The following is an 18,797-nucleotide window of genomic DNA, read 5'->3' as shown; positions in this document are numbered from 1 at the left end:
TAGTTGATTCAGAAGTTTCCAAAAAGCAGCTTATTTTTTTCTTTTTGTTTCCTACGGTGTTCCTGCCACCTCCAGGCCCCCCACGCCCCGATTTAATTTTGTTGTTGTTTTTTAAGCTCAGGGACAGAGAAAAGAGGGAACGCTTACACAAGTGCTTTAGGTTAACAACTAAGATTGTTATGGAGAAAATACACCATTTAGGATGTCTGAATGAGTCCAGGCATTTGAACCAATTTCATAATAAAAAGCTCTTTACAGCTGCAAACACAACATAGGAAACAGCAGTTTCATGAGAACTGGCAAGCTGCATTTGTACACCACTGAAACGCAATGTATAAAGCGATACAAAATTCTCTTTAGTAGTTGCCATCAAAGTGCAGTACTGAGTGGTGTAAAGTAGTTTCTGTGGCTTTACCAGTCACTGGGAGGAAGTAGATGACTGAGGAACTGTGCCCCCCATGACAATGCTATTTTTGTCCGTCAGGGTCTTGAGCACAGTTGTGGCTGGGGACTGAAGAACTTTGCGCGAAAGCCGCATTCTGCCATCAGTGGGGTCACGTCCAAAGTATTTGACCTGTTGAGAAAACATCCAACTTTCAGACCACCACAGTTACGTTAAACTACTGTAAAAGAATTTTTAATTTAAAGAGCAAGAAATATCATAGACAACAGGCACTTTTTAGCCAGTATTGCTCAATCAAGTCAGTTTGGTGCATGAGTGGTACGAGATACTAAATGAAGTTCTGATCGTTTGAAATGAACTTGCATTCAATCAACACAGAGGAAATCTGATATGGCAAAATATTTCCTTTGTAAATACAAAATTAAAAACAAACAAAATCACACTCAAATACTAAAGTATGAGCAGCAGTTTTCTGACAATTTAAGGTGAAAAAGAAACAAATACCTGAATTTCTTGGCCAACTTCTAATCCCAGGGCACTAGGATGTTTAATCTAGAACATAGTATTTTTCAAAAAGTTTTAGTTAAGTGTAAATAAATATACATAAGCACATAATATAGGTTAGTGTATAACTGAATCTTCCAACTAGACCACTAAATTTAATCTGTTAAAAATATACGCATAGATTGTTTGCATTACATTAGGCTGAACATCAAATACAAAATCCATTTTTTACTTCAAGTCATTCCACGTTTTCCTGCCAACTCATCCATGTATTTTCCCAGTACACATTCAATCCTTTGGTGCTTGCTTCTATCACTAATCTGAATTTCTCCTAGCAGCACACGCCGTCAGGTTTTCAAAAGCAGGACAAAACCAAATCCCAAATATTTTTCTTTATGCTACATTTCAGACAATTATAGATGGACTAAAGCAACTGAACACAGATCAATGAACTGGTTTATGCATGTTACATATCAGAAGATATTACAGACCTAAAAAACTCAATGATATGCATAAAGCATTGATAGTAGGCCTGCAGCTTGCATACAGACAGGGCTACATGCAGCTCAAAGCACACTTAGGTAAGCAAAGGTTAAACAAGAGTTGCGGTGCTGCTAATCTAACAAAGTTTTTAACATGGCAATGCACTCTACAGCTCCTGCATAGACTAATTTAACTAAACTTAACTAAAATAACTTTTGCTTAAGAGTTTCTAGTTTACAGTTGTTTAAGTAAGTATTATTACCTTCCTTTGATCAAGCTGTGTATTATGAAGCAACACAGGTGTCATGTTTGGATACAATTTTACCATGACTCCAGAATCCCTGCAAGAGAAAACAGCAAGAGAAATCTGTACATAACTTATTCAGAATGCTGACCCCAAAGCAAGCATTGGTGAAATTTGCTCAAAGATTTTTCCCCATCACTTTTAAAATCCTCTGAACAGCCATGAGATACCTCCATATTTATCCCTGATTTGAAACAAATGGAAACTGCTTATTTCAGGAGGCTACATTTCAAGTAAGCATCATGTCCTAAAGCGCATGAAGTCTCAATCAAATACACGCCCTTCCAATGAAGGGCAGACTCCCACCATTGCTCTAAATCACAAAGATGCAAAAAAATTTAGGGGCATTCTAATGCAGCAAAATTAAATAGCTGAAAGACAGACAGCAGTATTTTCAGTACAGAAAATACCAGGAATCATGCAGGGGCCAATGTCACCAGCATCCTGTAAAAATCAACTATTTTACAACATATCTACATAAAGAAACACTTTTTACTTCTATCTCAAGTTCAGAGCACTTTTCATACCTAATTTCAGTTATTGTGGCTGTATAGACTGCACCAAATTCCAAATTAAGTTCTTGCTGTAAGGGAAAAAACAAAACAAAGAACAATAAGACAAATTCACAAAACGCAAACAGAGAAAGTTAACAGCAAAAGACCATCCTTACATCATCTTTGCAGATGTCGCGGATAAATTCTCTTGCTTCATGCATCGCACCAGGTGTTGGAGCAAACACAGAGTATGTCTCTTCATCTATCTGACTTAGAGTTACACCTTAGAAAAATAATTTATTTGATGAAAGGATTTAGATGTACAGTGCTGCTGTTTCAGCAAGCAGAAAACTCATATCCATACTTAAGACTTGCACAGGGCAAAAGTATTTAGTACAGACCCACGAAGCTCTCAGATTCCTAGTCATTTCAAACACTGTTCTTTGGATTCAGCACTGGACAGCTTTTTAGATAACAGTACAGAAACCACCTTACAGCTACGCTTGCCAAATAACTGTATGAGCTTGTGCTCCATATGGAAACTTTCACACTTACAAAATCATTTGTTATGATCTGTTAATGACAAACATTTCTGGAACAATTTAGGTTTTTACAAATGAGTTTCAGAAGCTGCACAGATCTGATCTACACTTGAACGTATTAATAACAGATTAGACCTGCTTGACATCACTTCAACATTATATGGAGGATTACTCCCAGATGCACAATTAGTTCTCTCTTCCCTAAACTCCCCAAAACCTTTGTAATATGCACCAAACTTATAGCAATTCCCACTGCAAAATGAACTGAAAGTACTTCTACAAAGAGAAACTACACAGCTAGGTGCCATATTAGCTTTACTTAATCCTTCAAAACATGTGTGCATACATATATATAAATAAAAACAAAATGTAGTAAAGATTCAGGTTGTACTTAACATTAAGACAGCTAAACAGCAAGGCTGAACACAAATACTGTTATTCAGTCTGGAGCATTAAGCAAAAATTTTAGAAGTATCCTATTCTTAATAGTTATTCCTTTCTACTACTTAGGAAATGTCAGCTCCACAGACTCTACAAAAGTTTTGAAAATTTAAGTTTAGGTACTTCTAGATTCTGTAAAGGCATAAAGATAACATTTTGTAAAGGCTTAAAGATAGCATTCAGATTCACTAACAGTTTTGCTAATAACAGCCATGATACCAAGATCCACTGTTTAAAATTACACATTAATAATTTTCATATAATGAAGAGAAGCTTATATAACATTACCTTAAGTTATCACAGCAAGAATGCCTTACCTGTCTGTGCTTGAAGTTTTTTCAAATTGTAGCCTCCAGGACCAACAAATTGTATCCTTTTTGATAATGGAACATGGATAGTTTCTGAAAAAACATTTAAAGATACTTTGAAATGCTGAATATGATGTTTTTGAAAGCTATTGAAAATATGGTGCACTAATTTAGGTTTTAATTTCCTATGGATATTATCTGCTAAACACTGATTAAAATTACATTTAAAATTTGAAATGGAAAACAAAACAAAAAAAGCTATTTTGATGAGTGTAAATTCCCTTAAGCCATATCACTATTGACATTTATCTATCCTGATTTAGGGATAATTTCATATGACTTCAGTTTAGATCTGCTTTCCAGTACGTAGCGAATAAGATAATACAGAAAATCTCATCTCAAGAATCCTTAAGAAAAAGTAATCTGAGGTGGGCTTGAGAACAGGGAAGCACACATACCGGACCTTCATTGAAAAGGCAGATTATAGTTAAAAGGTAATTATGAGAGACATCAAATCATATCAATGACCAAATAATATTACCTACAACAGGGCCATTTTCCTTTCTATTAGGTCTGGGTTTCGCCAGTGTTTCGTTCATAATTTGTAAAATCTCCTTCTTTGCAGCTGTTGCGGGTGAGGAGGGAGGAAGAGGGCAGAAAGAAAAAAAAAATGTGTAAGAATAAAATAAGGATACTTTTAGGTTATTTTCATTACAAAGTAGACAAGCATTCATTCTTAAAATATGCATCCTAACTTAAAAATGTATTACTCTGCCACAATAAATTGTCCAGTAGTATACATATTTTGCAGGTTGTGTACAGACTTTCTAAAAAATGGTCAGAAATTGCTTCAAAGTTAGTTTGGAGCTTGTTTTTAAAAGCAAACTTATTTTACTGCTTTTCTATGGCACAAAGACCAAACCTTTTTTCCCACCTCAGCACATATGGTTTGAATCAAGCATGACAAAAGTTTTAGAAAGTGCTGTGGCTCAGTAATGGAGTATTTGTTTAAAACAACCAACTCCAAAATACTGGCTGCAAAGGTTTCGTCACATATTCCCTCCACCCTGATGTTATTATTTTCTATGTCTTTCTTTTTTCCTCCCCAATTTACTATGCCCTTAACTTCATTTCATTCTTCGAAACAAATTATACATTGCACTAAATTGGTGATCCTTAGTACCACACCTTTCGCATATGTCATTTTTTAATTCCCTTTTAAAAATAATAATAAAATCTCTCAAGGAATAGCAGACATTTTCACTGACACTAGGTGTGATGATATGGTAGCTAAGTGTGCTGGGAAGGCCAAATCTTTTTGGAGATGGAATGGTGTCCTCTGACTAAAAAACAAAATCTACTTATTTTGTATGAAGTGCCTACATTGAAATATAACCTTTCAGAAGGCAAAAGCTTTTTAACAATATGAGAATAACAAAATTAATGATTTATTAAATTTATAATTTGAAATAAGAAAATGTGTGCAAACATACCTGTGGCTTGCTGAATAGCTTCCATTACAATTTTTATTGGTATTCCTGGTAGTTTTAGATCAACCTAATGTGAGAAGAGTTAAATGATAGTAATATATAAATAAAGCTTTTTTTAGGGAAATTCTCCAAGTTTCACTTTAATGAGATTTAATGTTAAGATACCTGCAAGGCAGTTATTCCTTTATTAGTTCCTGCCATTTTGAAATCCATATCACCGTAGTAATCCTCAATTCCCTATGAGCACAGAGAGAAACAAACAAACAAAAAAAATCTTCATGCCAGCGTCATATTACACCAAAAGTTTCAATAAGTCACAGAATAGTTTTGCAGACTTGTAATTGCTTCCAATACTCATGTTTTGCTTTGCCTTTATTTCACTGTACTAAGGTAACATGGTGCCTTTTCCCATATTCTAACAGCTTTTGTTTACTAGTTTCTGAACAAATACACAGTTTATTTTGTATCCTCAATAGCTGTGCCAGTGGAAGAAGGAGCAGCAGCAAGACAATGTGCATTTTTCACAGAAACTTTGCCAGCTGCTTATTCTCTCTTCCATATATTGATTTTTCTATTTGTTTTGGTAAAATGTTTTGCCAGACTGGACCATGATGTAAATAAATAAAACAAGGAGAGGTTACATTTGCTTGCTTCAAAATCAGAATACTCTCCTCATCTAGCTCAGCATGGAACTCCACAAACATTTGAACTGGCATAGCTAAGAAGGCAACACTGACCCAGGAATATGCAGAGAAAGGACAAAACCCATTTGTTCTGGCACTGCCTCTAGGCACCCTAACCCCCTTCCTGCCACACAGAGCCAGTTCTTCAGTGGATATTCAGAATTTTCTCTCTAGCTATAGTGAAGGCAAGCGTAAGCCTCACTTACATCCCCTGACTAGACACAAAAAGCAGCAGATAAAACTAAAATATTCGGGAATAATGAGTCAAAATTAATGGCAACAGTTTATAAAAGCTTAAAAGAAGTGACAGAGGAATGATACAAAACTAAGACATGTGACTGGACATTAAAGATTATTTGGGAGACAAAAAAAAAAAAAAAACTATTCAGTATTTCCAAGAATGTACATTCCAGAATTATCTGGATAAACAATGCTGCAAAAGAGGGGCATAGGGGCTATTTTATAGGATTAAGCAGCAATACACAGTAATTTTGCTAGAAACACTCACCAGGATGTCTGTCAGCAAACGATAATCCTCAACATCACCACTTTTCTCTGGATTGCATTTGGTAACAAGACCTATTGCTACACCTGCCACTGCACTTGATACAGGAACCCCTAATAATGGTAATGAAAAAGACAAAAATTTTTGTAACATTTAGTCACTCCCAAATTTAGGAATTACAAATTTACGTGTTCACAGGTTATGTAATATAATGTAATTTTAATTTATCACCTAAGTTTCACATTTCACACCTGCATCCATTAATGCCAAACTTCCACCACATGCAGATGCCATTGAAGAGGATCCTAAAGAGTTAGAATATAGGAGAGGAAGTATTAAATATTGATTAGAAGAATCTGCAACAAAACTTGCTAGTGATATTTCTTCAGTGGCAGTTTGAAAATTAACCTTGCTGCTAGCCAGAAGATGCTACTGCATGGATACGGGAATACCCATAACTACAGTACAACAACTCACTTTCTCCATTTTGCCAGAAATTTTCTCAAGTAGAAAAGTTTTTAGTTAGAAGAGGATGAAATAGTTTGAATCTTTCATGACACTGCTGCCAAAAAATCTCAAATATCATGATTAATTTTAAAAATTCCAGACAAGGAACAGGTAGCTACAAATGTGACTAGTTCCCTTTCTTCACCAATCTTCTTATCTTGCCACAGAAGTGTTAATTAATTAATTAATTAAATAAAATCAGGACCTCAAATAACTTTGCCGCACAGGGGAAACCTGTAATCTAAGTGTCATGGAGATCATTCCTTCCCGCTTATCCCTTCCCTGCAGGTTCCCCTACCTAGGTCAGGTATGGGAGATGATTATGCTACTCTTTTCATGAAACCCATGGATCGCCAATTGATTATATATACATTGAGGCTAAATTCTAAACCAGATGGCAATGTGTCCAGGCACACCTAACTAATGGAATAAATACAGGAAAATGACATGGTTCGAGGACCTTTTTTCCCCCCAGTTGCGCGGAAAGATCAATTGGATAGTGTGGCCACAGCCTGGGGAGATGGGAAGGAACACACACACAGATAGGAGGAATTATTTTAAAATCAGTGAGGGTACCCGCTGCAGTCAACACTGAAGAACACACCTCAGTCCATTCCTCTACTTTGTAGCACAGAAATACTCTGAAATATAACTTTAACTTCAAATTTTTATCTCCTGATCATGTACCAAGCTCCTCCATTATTTGTGACCCTGCACATCATCTTCATTTTAAGGACTTCGCACCATACAGTTACCCAGATTAAGCAGCTTGAAAAATAATTAGCTTAAAATGTCTAGAACTCAGTGTCACAGCCTATCTTAAGAGGCAGACTTGGTCTCTATCATGAGATTTTAAGTGAGAAAATCATAATACCATTTGACTCCAAGACTTCAGAAGTAACTCGTATTGTGAATGGGAAATCTGGGGGAATAACTGGTTTCAAAGCTCTCTCTGCAAGTGCACCTGTTTTAAAAATACAAAAAACCCCACAAATTTATCCACAAATAGAAACATACAAAACATTAAAGCTGAAGGCATTAAACTCTGTCTTAACTTACCATGTCCAAGTTCTCTTCTGTTCACACCTGTAACTTTACCAATCTCATTAGTTGCATAAGGAGGAAACTATGAAGAAAAAAATTGCATAGAAAAGATTTGCTAGTTTTTTTTTTTTCTCTCATTTTAAAGCATGTTTGACTTCTTGGGCATCTCAAGAAAAACAGAAAAAAAAATCAAACAACTAAATGACTTCTGTCAGTCACTTAGTCTACAAATCAAGATGCAGCTTAAGTAATATCTAGTAATTTTTAATTCCACAGAACAGAAGGGAAGAAAGCAGTTGCAACACAGCAGAGGAACAAGTGAACAGGCTTCCTACAAATAAACTTGTCAAAAAAAAAAAAAACAGAAAACTTTGTTTCTGTCATTCAGAGAGCAGCTATTGTAGTTATTTATTATTGGTTTAGAATGCTATCTAAATGTATGAAAATAGTTTATGAAAATTAATATGGTAGGTATAATCTTTCCTTCAGCACTATCCTATTCTTAATAATAAAGAAAAAATTCAAGGTTATTAAAAAGTCCGTATGAAATAGCATTTTACAGATTGCTTAATGCTTTTTTAGAATACCAGGACTTTTATTCAGAAGCTGTAGCATAAATACATATAGGAACTAAAATTAGTAAGTTTTAGCAAATCAATTAGACATCCTCAGAGGTGACCAGTTTCTCATTTAAAAGAAGACATGAAGCATCATGCATAAAGCTGTGACACACAGTAGAGCTCTCACCTCATAATGCAGCATGAAGTTTTTGTCTTTTACTCCACTATCAAATAAAAATAAGACTGTTAAAAACAAGCAACAATCAGTCTTACATACATTGTGCATTTTGATAACTCTCAATTATGCACACAATTAGAGCAAACACAAAATTGGTTAACTACCCATATTTTTCTCTATTTTTTTCCCTATACCACATGATTTTTAAACCATAGTCTACAATGAAACAAATGTCACACTTTTAATTTGTAGCCATCTAAACAGCTTCTCTAGATAGACTAGGCCCTGTCCATGCTTTATGGTGACACTGGTACACCAAAGAGAAGAGAGAGGAGCTGAAAGAACAGCAGCCTCCTTACACAGAAACTGCACATAGTGCAGTAACACTCTAGTGTAACTGCAAAACTGTTCTTGTTTGACAAGAAAAAAATCTGTGCTCAAAGAAGTTCTCTAAGAGCCAAGTTTGTGCTCCTTGGTGGTAAATACAAGAAGCTAATCTATCCAGACTTGCTTTTATTTCTACATACAGGCACTTATTCATGAACCATCCTACTGATCACTGATTTAGTAGTTTTAAATTAGTGAATACTTTTATCTAGCACAAACTAACTTCCAAGATCAACAAAATTAGAGAAGATGAACAAGCATCTCCATGCCGGAACATTTAACTAAAGTAAAGCTGACACACTAAAATGTTAAAAGCTCCTAAACTGGTAAGATGAGACCACTGAAAACCATTTGAGACAGACTTAGAAATTTAGACAGACTGATTCTGCTGAGGAAAAAAAAAAATGTATTCATCTGCTCATATTGATTTTTGTTTGAGTCAAAAGAGCTAGAATCACTGCTCACTCAAGATAAAACTTCAGTCTACGGGCTACATAGATCCAATCTGCCAACTAGAACTGCACCAACTTGTAAAATATAGATGAAAGGGGAAGAATATGCATCAAGTTGCAAGAGCGAATATAAATTCTAGAACAAAGAGAACCGACGTTCCCATATCATTTCCTTCAAAGAGACTAGACATATGTACACAGTGTATAGATTTAAGTTCAGTGTATTATCTCTCTCTAAACAACACTGGGCATTATTTGGCATATTCTCTGATTCTAAATCGGAGTCTACTGAATTAATGTCAATTTAGCTAAAAGCAACTGCAAAGATGTTTTGCATATGGGCCACTTACTTCAAAGCCTAAATTTATTACTTTTTTCAGTACTCATGAATTTCTGTGCTGATATTGAAGGAACTTTTATGAACTGTCTTTAAATCCTCCTTTTTTCTTCCCCACAAAACTACCGCCAAAACACCAGGAAGAAAAACCCCACATACCTCACAGCTGTTGAGATAAGATCTGATTTTACACTTGATTCTAATGAGTCAAATGTGACTGTACAGAGAACCTAGAATAAAAAGATAGCGGGAAAATAAACTGCTCTTTAACACTTCCATGTTTCATAACTTCTCAAACCGATAATGATGAATCGAAAAGAATAATTTCAGCAACAAGTATGATGTTATAATCTATCACACATCTGCAACATTTTCTTTTTTTTTAAAATAAATGGCACAAACTGATTCATAAAGATTACTATATTTACAAGTGCACACACTGAAGAACAAAGCAAGTCGCCAAAAAAAAAAAAAATAAAAAAAAAACCCACTCCAAAATGGATATATTGCTTCCAGACCTGCTAAGAGCCTCAGGAACAGTTGCTTCATTACGAAATTAAATTATCTCACTAAGTGGAAAGATGCAGCCACAACTATTCGTGAAAGGGCAAGATTGCTCTGAGACAGCATAGCTATTCTCTGTGGGATAAGAGCAATGCATTCTACTTTGACAGCTTTTGTCTTAACAAATGTATTTTTAGCATAAAAACCTAAAATCTGCAGAGGGATGAAGCAAATATGATTTTTGATGTTTAACTACCTCTTCGAGAAAGGAACTTTCTCGAAACAATCCTTCCCCAACAAAAAATCCAAAACAAATAATCCTCCCAACACAACCCTTCTCCCCAAGAGACAACCCCCCCACTTCCACCCCCCCCAAAAACAAACCAACCCATGAATCTAAACAAGATGCAGAAAATGTTTTTAGCCTCACACTTTGCTTATCAGACTCTTCAGAAAGCCTGAAGATACACAGGTTTGCTTCACCAGATTCTCTCTGGACCCCAAGGCTTAGAAGACATCCTACTGTCCATACAGCAAGCACCTAGATCTTGTCTACTCTCTTAAGGGACCCAGACATTTTTCAAGCAAAGCCTAAACAGCAGACAGTCCAGTTTTGACTCCCCTGTACAAGTGACTGCTTGTTAGCCTTTATTATTTGAACACACAAAAAAGGCCAATTTTACATTATTTCACAGGAAAAACACAAATCTATCAGCTTCTAATAATTATGCTTAATATGTCTGATGTTTAAAAACATTACCTGTGTTTGACCTCTCTGAAATAATGCTGATCCATGAAGCATTTTAAACATGTTCACTTCACATCTAATATCTCTGAGGGAAGTCAAATCTCTTCCATCACACCTAAAGTTAGAAGGGCAAATTAGGAGATCAGAGAAACTAGTCTTGAATAAAATGCTGACAGTTTTTTTTTTTTTTTTTTTTTTTAGGTTGAGTACGATACACTAACCTTCTATATTCAGTAAGAATAAGATTTCTAAAAATATCCTTTGAAACCATATTAAAAGATTCCACGATTTCATAAGGTTCAGCCTCTGGAAATTTTTCTGGAAAAAAAAAATTAAACATAAAAAGTGAACTTCATACAGCTTTTACTGAAATGACATGACCAGAGAACGAATAATAAATAAATAAATAAATAGTAAATAAATAGTACTAGTTTAAGCATCTCCTGAATATTAAGAAAGCAGAAAATAATACCTTTCAAATGCTCTTCTGTTTCAAGCCTTATTTTGTTAATTGCTTCATCTCTAGAAATCTAGAACACAAGATTTGCAAGCGGTTAACTCTATAAAGCCATTTTTTTCTCCTAATTCTGCAAAACTCAAGAAATAGGCCTCCCCATAACTTCTGACAAAAAGCAATAATGAGCCGCAACTAGTATTATTTCGATAAATAGAAAAAAAACTTACAAAGCACTTATTATTGCTATTATAGGTAGCGCATGCAGAGCCTAAGTTTTTATTAACTTTAGCTTAAAGAAATTAAATTCACTACAGCTTCATTATGATATTAAATCATATTTTAATTGTATTTTTTTAAGGATAGTACTTATGATGGTACTTACTTTATCATGGCTGGTATCTGTGAATACTGCATAGATCTTGTTAAAGGCAAGTCTTTTGGAAGAAGACACAGAATTTTTGAAAATGGCTTAAAAACAATTATACAGTTAATTTCTTTTGTGAACTAGATTTTTTTTTTCCCCTACTAGTTCTATTAAAGTACCAGGCTCCTGCATTTTTAGACATTATCAGCACCGTCCTTGCTGCCTCCTCCCCAATCCAATTGCCTCCCTGGGGTTATCCCTTCCACAGCAAAGCTCAGACCAGCCAGTGCAACCTGGTTTCTCTTACCACCGTTCCACAGAACAACACATTAACTTAGTATTTTTAGGCTACTACTTTTGCCCTGTATCATTCACTACGCATAGAAAGAGACAGCTGAAGGCTGTGTTCCTAATTTTCTATGGAAAATATTTAGAACTTCTTACAACGTTAAAACAAACAAAAAAATCTCAAACTTTTTTTGTAATCACAGATCTTTATTTAATGATCTGGTATTCACCTGACTCGCAAGGGTTCATTTAAAAAGCATTTTCACTCACTTTAACACAATTTAAATCAAGAGTTATTTTTTCTGAACTTACTTTTTTGCGCATTCCACAATCTCTTCAGGAGCAACAAATAACTTCTGCACAGTTCTCTTGACAATACCTCGTTCCTTCACTAGCTGCTGAATTCCCTGAATTATTTGCTGGGTATGTTTCACCCCTACTTTGACAGCGTGACAGAAATCTTGTTGCAGTATATTTTCAGCTGTTGCTTCCAACATAACTATTAATGGAAAATCAAAAGTTAAATGAAGTACTATTATATAGTAGCTCATATATAGCAACAATCCAATTTTATATGTATATGTTATACATATATTTATATATAAAAAATATAAATGCCAAGGATTAAAAATACCAGTAAAGAGGCACCTACTTCATTTTCAAGATAAAGGCTCAACAGATTTTCATAATTAACTTGCTTACCAACTTGATTATGTGGGGCTCCAGCAACAACTAAGTTTAAAGTGCTAGACGACAGTTCTTTTCGAGTTGGATTGATAACAGTTTCTCCATCAACGAATCCTACCCTTACTGCACCTACAAAGAAATTCCAGAAACTTATTTTTGCGAAAATACAGAAGTACCTTTAAGGCATCATTTTGCTTCCAAATTTCTAAAAGCAATAAGGAAAAAAAAAAAGGATGTACTTTAAAATACTAGCACATTAGTTACATATAATGACAAACTTATAAGGCAAATAAACTATTTTTTTTAAAACTGAGCAGTATTATATGCAATGTCTTTTTTTTTTTTTTGAGGACAGATTTTCTAGAAATAAGACAGGTAAAGGAAAAATTTAATCAGTTTTTCCTCTACTAGAGGGTTCTTCTTTCCATAAAATATTCATAGCATCATAGCAACACAAAACTCTTGGGTTCCTAGAGAAAAAAATGCTCTTATGAAGTCACTTTCTATGCAATGACCTTCAAAATTAAGTTTCTTCAAAAACTTAAGCAGCTTATAGGCAGAGGAAAAAAAATAAAAAGTAATCCTTATGTTATTGATCTGTATATTAAATCATTAATTCTAGGCTCTAAAATGTTATACCAGTGCATTTGGTTAGAAAATATAATGCTTTCCACTGCAATTAATCCATATACAGCTTATCAATGATTTTCACTACTTTAAACAAAAATTAGTGGTCCTTAGATTTATATGTTCTTTTAAAGAGAGGAAAGGAGAATAAACAAAGTGAACTATGGTCTATTTCTTCCATATGTTTAAACTCATCATTCCAAAGTACATACTTACCAACAGGACCATTCCATGGGATATCAGATAATGCAAGTGCGGCAGAAGCTAGAAAGAACAGAAAAAAGGATAATTAAAAATAGAATTATAATAAAATCTATTTTAAAAAATTGTCTTCTTACCTCCATTAATTGCCAGGATATCAGGATCATTTACTCCATCTACTGCTAAAAGATTACAAAGGATCTGGCATAAGATAAAAGATAATTAATAGTTTTAAGCCATAAATTTTTAAGTAGTCAACTACAAACACATCATTCATCATATTCACACAAACTTACACTACAAAAGGAAAACCTATTCAGTTATCTAAACCACAAAGGTCCTAAAAAGAAAACAAAAAAACGCCCACTATTCAGACACCTAAAACTAAAGCAAAAGGTCTATTCCTGAAGATTTTTGTAGGTCTCATTAAATGCTTTCAGTGAAGATAAAGTAAACCCAAAGTGAGCAGAAGGATGCTCGATTATAGCATACATATAGCCTAGATCCTATCCTGTGAATATTTTGAAGAGGTTCCTAACTATTATACATTTTCATTCCTCCATTGTACAGAAAAATTATAATTTTGTCTCCTGAAATCCAGCAAAAAAACTTGAGAACTAGCATATGATAAAAAAAAAAAAGAGTCCGAGACAAGGAAATGACAAACTGAAATGCAGAATTACATTGTCACAGTGGTTTTCAAAATGTAAGCCCGTTCTGGATGCTAATGGAAAAAATACGCTTTTCTTAAAATCGCATCTGCATTATTATTATTTTCACTGGACATAGCCATGTTTTCCACTCTAAAAGGCAGCTACTGCTAAGGACAGTGATCACAACTTACCTGTGTATCATAAAAGTAGCCTACGGGAAAGAGCGGTCTAATTGATCTATCTGCAAAAGAAATACTAAAGTGTAAAATGCTTTTGGATTTCAGTAGTCAGCATCACATAATAAACCCCATAAAATTACCTCAAGAAACTGATAACATGATTTAAATAAAAAGTCCAAACAAAAAGAGAAAAGGATGAGAATGAAGAGGGAAATTTATCGTGACAGATGGCCTACCATAAAACTTCAACACTATTCAGAGAAAAATTAGTGTAGGATTGGATATCCACAGTTATACAGCACATGACAAAAAATCAAAGATAATAATCTTCTATATTTTGTATAACAAATTATTTTTTAAGTTCTATTATCTATTAAGTAGTATTTGACCAGAAACGTCTTCCAACAAAGACATAGGATAGTTTTCAAAATGAAAACCATACAACGAAAAACAACAAAAGCAAGTATGTTCAGCATGTTGCATTACTTTTGTGACTTCTACATTTTCTTTTAGTTTTTTTACATAGTTACATTAGTGTACTAATAAAACTCTTTTCAGTAGCCCAGGACCTGTAGACTGTTCCTTACCCTCTTTTTATTGCTACCTTAAAATGCTGTTGTACATGATATCGATTTTATATAATACCTTGAAAATCAACATTTATCTCATTTATGAAACATGTTTTTAGCCACAATTGAGATGACTTTTCCAACAGGATCAGGAGGAAGAAAATGAATATGTTCCCATCAGTAAGGCTATCTCTTTGTATTTCAGAATTTAACTTTGTCTTTTCCATTGCACCCAACAGATAAGCAACTACAAAGGTCAATATCTCATTAGGTCGAGATCTTAGAAACATTAATCTCAACAGAAGTAACTACATGCACACAGTCCGAGCTCATTTACTATTTTAAGAAACACTCCTAATATACTTTAGCAAGGAAATGCAAGCATGTTTTCTTCTGACATTACTGCAAAAGCTATCAACTCTGTAAACAACAGTTACAAATTACTGCTTATTAAACTGTCATGAAGATATTATAAAATAACTTTTAAAATCTGAAACCATTGTAGATAAAATGTTTTGCCCACCTACTACTCTGCTAGTAAGAATTTCTTTATCAGTGGAACCAAGTTCTCTTCTTAAATAGTTTGTAGGAATTCTTCCTGCTGCAGCAGCTTTCTGACGATAGTCAACCTTTCAAGAACAAAACAGATGACTGATTTCATAGTCACGGAATCATTCAGGCTGGAAGGAACACCTCAGGAGATCTCTAGTCCAACCTCCTGCTTACAGCAAGGTACATACTGAATTCAGATGTTACTCAGGACTTGGTCAAGTTGGATCTTGAGAACCTCCAATGATAGAGCCTGCATAACCTTTTCAAACAACCTCCTTCAATGCTTAACTATCCTCATTTGAAAAAAAAAAAAAAAAAAAAAAAACTTTCCTTATATTTAGCTGGAACCTTTCAACTCCTCAGGTCAACTCCCACTACTTCATGGTAGCAACCTCAAGGCTACCATTTGTTATCATATCAGCCTTTCTTGGCCTACTTGGCACTTGGGTTAAGAAGTCAACCCTAACATTTTCCAGAAATTTCCTTAACTGCTCATGCCTCACCACGCTGCCCTTCTAGCAGATGTCACAGAAGCCCAAGTCCCTGCTAAGATCTAAGGCCCATGATTGGAGCATCAAGTCATTTAAAGGTGTCTCTGTTCCCTCTTTCATCTCACAAGCTTTAACCCCTCCTCTGATTCACACCCACAAGCTGCTGCTTCCAAAACACTCCATACTTTTGATCTGTTCCTTCATGTAAAGGCAGTTGCCCCACACTTGTCCGTCTTTAATAAAGAGCCTGTATTAGCTCATTACAGAACTCCAGTCACATCAACTATTTCACTATGATTCAGTTATCCCAATGTCATCCTAGACCTGCATCCAGATACTGAGCTCTCTGTCATATCCATAACGTTATAAATAAAAAATAGCTTTGTGATATCTTTGAATAAATAAATCAGTATAGCTTGTAGCAATGTGTTTTCCTTGTTTGTAATTTATTTAAATCTACATATAACTAACATTTGTCGACTCCAAAATTCTGCTTCCACACTCTAATTACAATCATGGGCACAAATTGAAATATAGCAAATTCCATCTGAATGCAAGAAAACTGTTTTTACTGTGAGGGTGGCTGAACACTGGAACAGGTACCCAGAGAAGCCGTAAAGTTACCATTCTCACAGACCTCAGAAATACTTAAAATGTGAATGAACATAGTCCTGGGCAACCTGCTCTAGCTAAGCCTACTTTAAGTAGAGGAGTTGGACTAGATAAATCTCCAAAGGACCTTTTTGACCTTGGTTATTTTGTGAGAATCTATGAAGACAAGTTCTGTCATTAGCACTTACCACTAAGGGCATAAATTGAGATGCAGAAGGCTTTGTTTTACTAACTGCTGTGACCATCACTGCAGTGTCACCTAGCTGGAGTGAAAAAATAAATAAATAAATAAATAAGCAAAGTATTATCTTAAGTTCTAAACTTTTGAACAAATCAGCTCTCTAGTTCAGAGCATTTTCTGCAGAAAGCCAACCACATAAATCTATGCTTCAAAAGCATTTTCTTCCCCCCACATAAAATAGACAGCAGGAAATTCATTGGGGACTGCTCTGCAGTTAAGGCTCTATAGCCCTTTAATAAGCTCTGATATCAAAATATTGTTAACAACCAGAAGTTTTAAGCACCTACTGTTTAAACACATATATATATATATCTTTTACCTGAACAACTGCAGATCCATCAGCAAACCTAGCAAGTTTTCCAGAGGACAATTCCATTTTTCTATTAGAAAGAAACAACGTTACCAATGGTGAATTTGGACCCTTTTACCAATACACCCTGCATTCATGTGTACCATCTCAAATAAAGGATGGGAGATGCCTTTAGCATTAGACACAAACGTTTCTATGAGTAGAGAAACGGAACTCTGAAAAGAAGGAACGTGCGTTTCACACGTTCACCCCCCTCCCAGTAAGGGATCCCTGCAGAACACGGACAGGGCAGCCCCGGTGCCCGCTGCCCCTGGGCCGCCCAGGGAGGCCTCACCTGCCCCCCACATCTACAGTGACCGCGCAGCTCGGCGCGGCCGCCCCGGCGGCGCAGCGGGCAGGGGCCAGCCACGGCAACAGGCCCCCGGAAAGCGGCGGCGGCTGCAGCAACGGCCTCCGCCGCCATCGCCCCGCGGCGCCGCGGCGCGCGCCGGCCCCGGCGCCAACGGCGAAAGCGGCGCGCGCGGCGCAGCCGCCCGCAGCAGCCATGGCGGGTTTCCTGGCGGTGTGGCCTCCCTGCAACGCGCTACCCCATTGGCCTTCGGAGGTAGCACGGAGGGACCGGATTGGCTCCCGCGCGAGCAGCTCAATTTCGATTCCGCGGCGCCAATGCCAGCCCACACCCCCATAGCAGATGGCACCTGGCTACGGCGGCCGCGAGGGGCCCGGCAGCGCAGAGCGCGTGCGCGTCCCGCGCCGCCGCCGAAGGTTCGAGACGCCCCCTGGCGGGGGCAGCGCGCACGCCAGGGCCGATCGGATAAGGCGCCCAACGGCCCGCGGGTCAAATAGTGACTGTAAAGGCCCAGGGGAGGTCACAGCATGTCGGAGGCCTCGTGGTTAATGTGCTTGTTGTGTGGCTACGTCTAAATTCATCCGTTACCTGAAGCTAACAAGGATTTAAATTTGTGGGGGATTTCACCGATGATTTAGTTTATCACTAGTTTGGTTGTAATGCTGTTTTGATGTTGCTTGTGGGTTACAAATCAATTGTGTGTTTTGTTAATGGGATTTTTCTGTTAAAGCTGAATTTATAAAAAACAGATTCATTGGCTGGGAGAGAGCTCCAAGTAGTGATTTTACCTCTGTGCCAGCATGTTTCTTATCTTTCGGCAAGCCTCACAAGAGAGAAATCAGAAGAGAAGTGATCCAGAAACTTTGGACTTGGCCTGGACAAAAGGACTTAACGTGATCCAGATTCAGAATTCATTGGTGCAATTTTATTTTGCTACAAAAATATAGTAGATGGCAAAGCAAGAATGTCCACTGTGTTCTCCTGAGTTCATGTTTGCCCTGCTGCTGTAAAACAGAAGATTGTTTTGGAATATTTTTATGTCATTATAACTCATTAAAATTGCTCATGGCCAATAACTGTTCAAAGCTTCATGCTGTTAAAATAATGCATTTGATTTTGTAAGAGTCTGATAAATGAGTGGTTGAAAACATAGAAAAGACACGAGCAACATTTATCTTCTGCTATTGAGCGGCAAAGATGGTCACTTAGGGCTTTTATAGTGCCTTATATTAATATGATATCCATAGGGAAAGCCAAAATATTTAAGGCAGAGAATTACAAGTTTACAACTGACAAGCAAAGAAGATGCATCATACAAAGAGAAGAAAGCAGTACGCATGTTG

General features: G+C 36.2%; 1 protein-coding gene across 1 annotated transcript; it reads right to left on the bottom strand.

Moving 5' to 3' along the window:
• Positions 1-380: 380 nt before the first annotated feature.
• On the bottom strand, positions 381-17,651 carry PNPT1 (polyribonucleotide nucleotidyltransferase 1). The gene is made up of 28 exons (XM_088532258.1): positions 17,440-17,651; positions 17,115-17,175; positions 16,743-16,817; positions 15,423-15,528; positions 14,343-14,392; positions 13,636-13,699; positions 13,514-13,561; positions 12,686-12,799; positions 12,296-12,482; positions 11,714-11,765; positions 11,347-11,404; positions 11,096-11,192; positions 10,887-10,989; positions 9,782-9,852; positions 8,456-8,492; positions 7,724-7,790; positions 7,539-7,628; positions 6,409-6,462; positions 6,161-6,270; positions 5,135-5,206; positions 4,973-5,036; positions 4,021-4,104; positions 3,489-3,572; positions 2,365-2,471; positions 2,222-2,277; positions 1,653-1,731; positions 908-955; positions 381-574 (listed from the first exon to the last, which is right to left on the bottom strand). Exons 1-28 carry the CDS (start codon positions 17,649-17,651, stop codon positions 419-421), a joined length of 2,406 nt encoding a protein of 801 aa, XP_088388384.1. The 3' UTR covers positions 381-418.
• Positions 17,652-18,797: the final 1,146 nt, after the last annotated feature.

The sequence above is a fragment of the Tinamus guttatus genome, unplaced genomic scaffold (assembly GCF_059628265.1).
Source record: "Tinamus guttatus ecotype Peru unplaced genomic scaffold, ASM5962826v1 Tinamus_guttatus_pri_ptg000033l, whole genome shotgun sequence".
Classification (NCBI taxonomy): domain Eukaryota; kingdom Metazoa; phylum Chordata; class Aves; order Tinamiformes; family Tinamidae; genus Tinamus; species Tinamus guttatus.
Note: the sequence above shows the minus strand (reverse complement) of the source record. Positions and strands in the feature narration are given on the sequence as shown.

Excerpts from the sequence above, each read along its gene's own strand:
- PNPT1 (XM_088532258.1), bottom strand. The coding sequence starts at position 17,651 with ATGGCTGCTGCGGGCGGCTGCGCCGCGCGCGCCGCTTTCGCCGTTGGC. Across the intron at positions 7,629-7,723 it reads CAGAAGAGAACTTGGACATG|GTGCACTTGCAGAGAGAGCT; the intron begins GTAAGTTAAGAC and ends TTTTTAAAACAG. Across the intron at positions 4,105-4,972 it reads AGCTATTCAGCAAGCCACAG|CTGCAAAGAAGGAGATTTTA; the intron begins GTATGTTTGCAC and ends CACCCGCAACAG.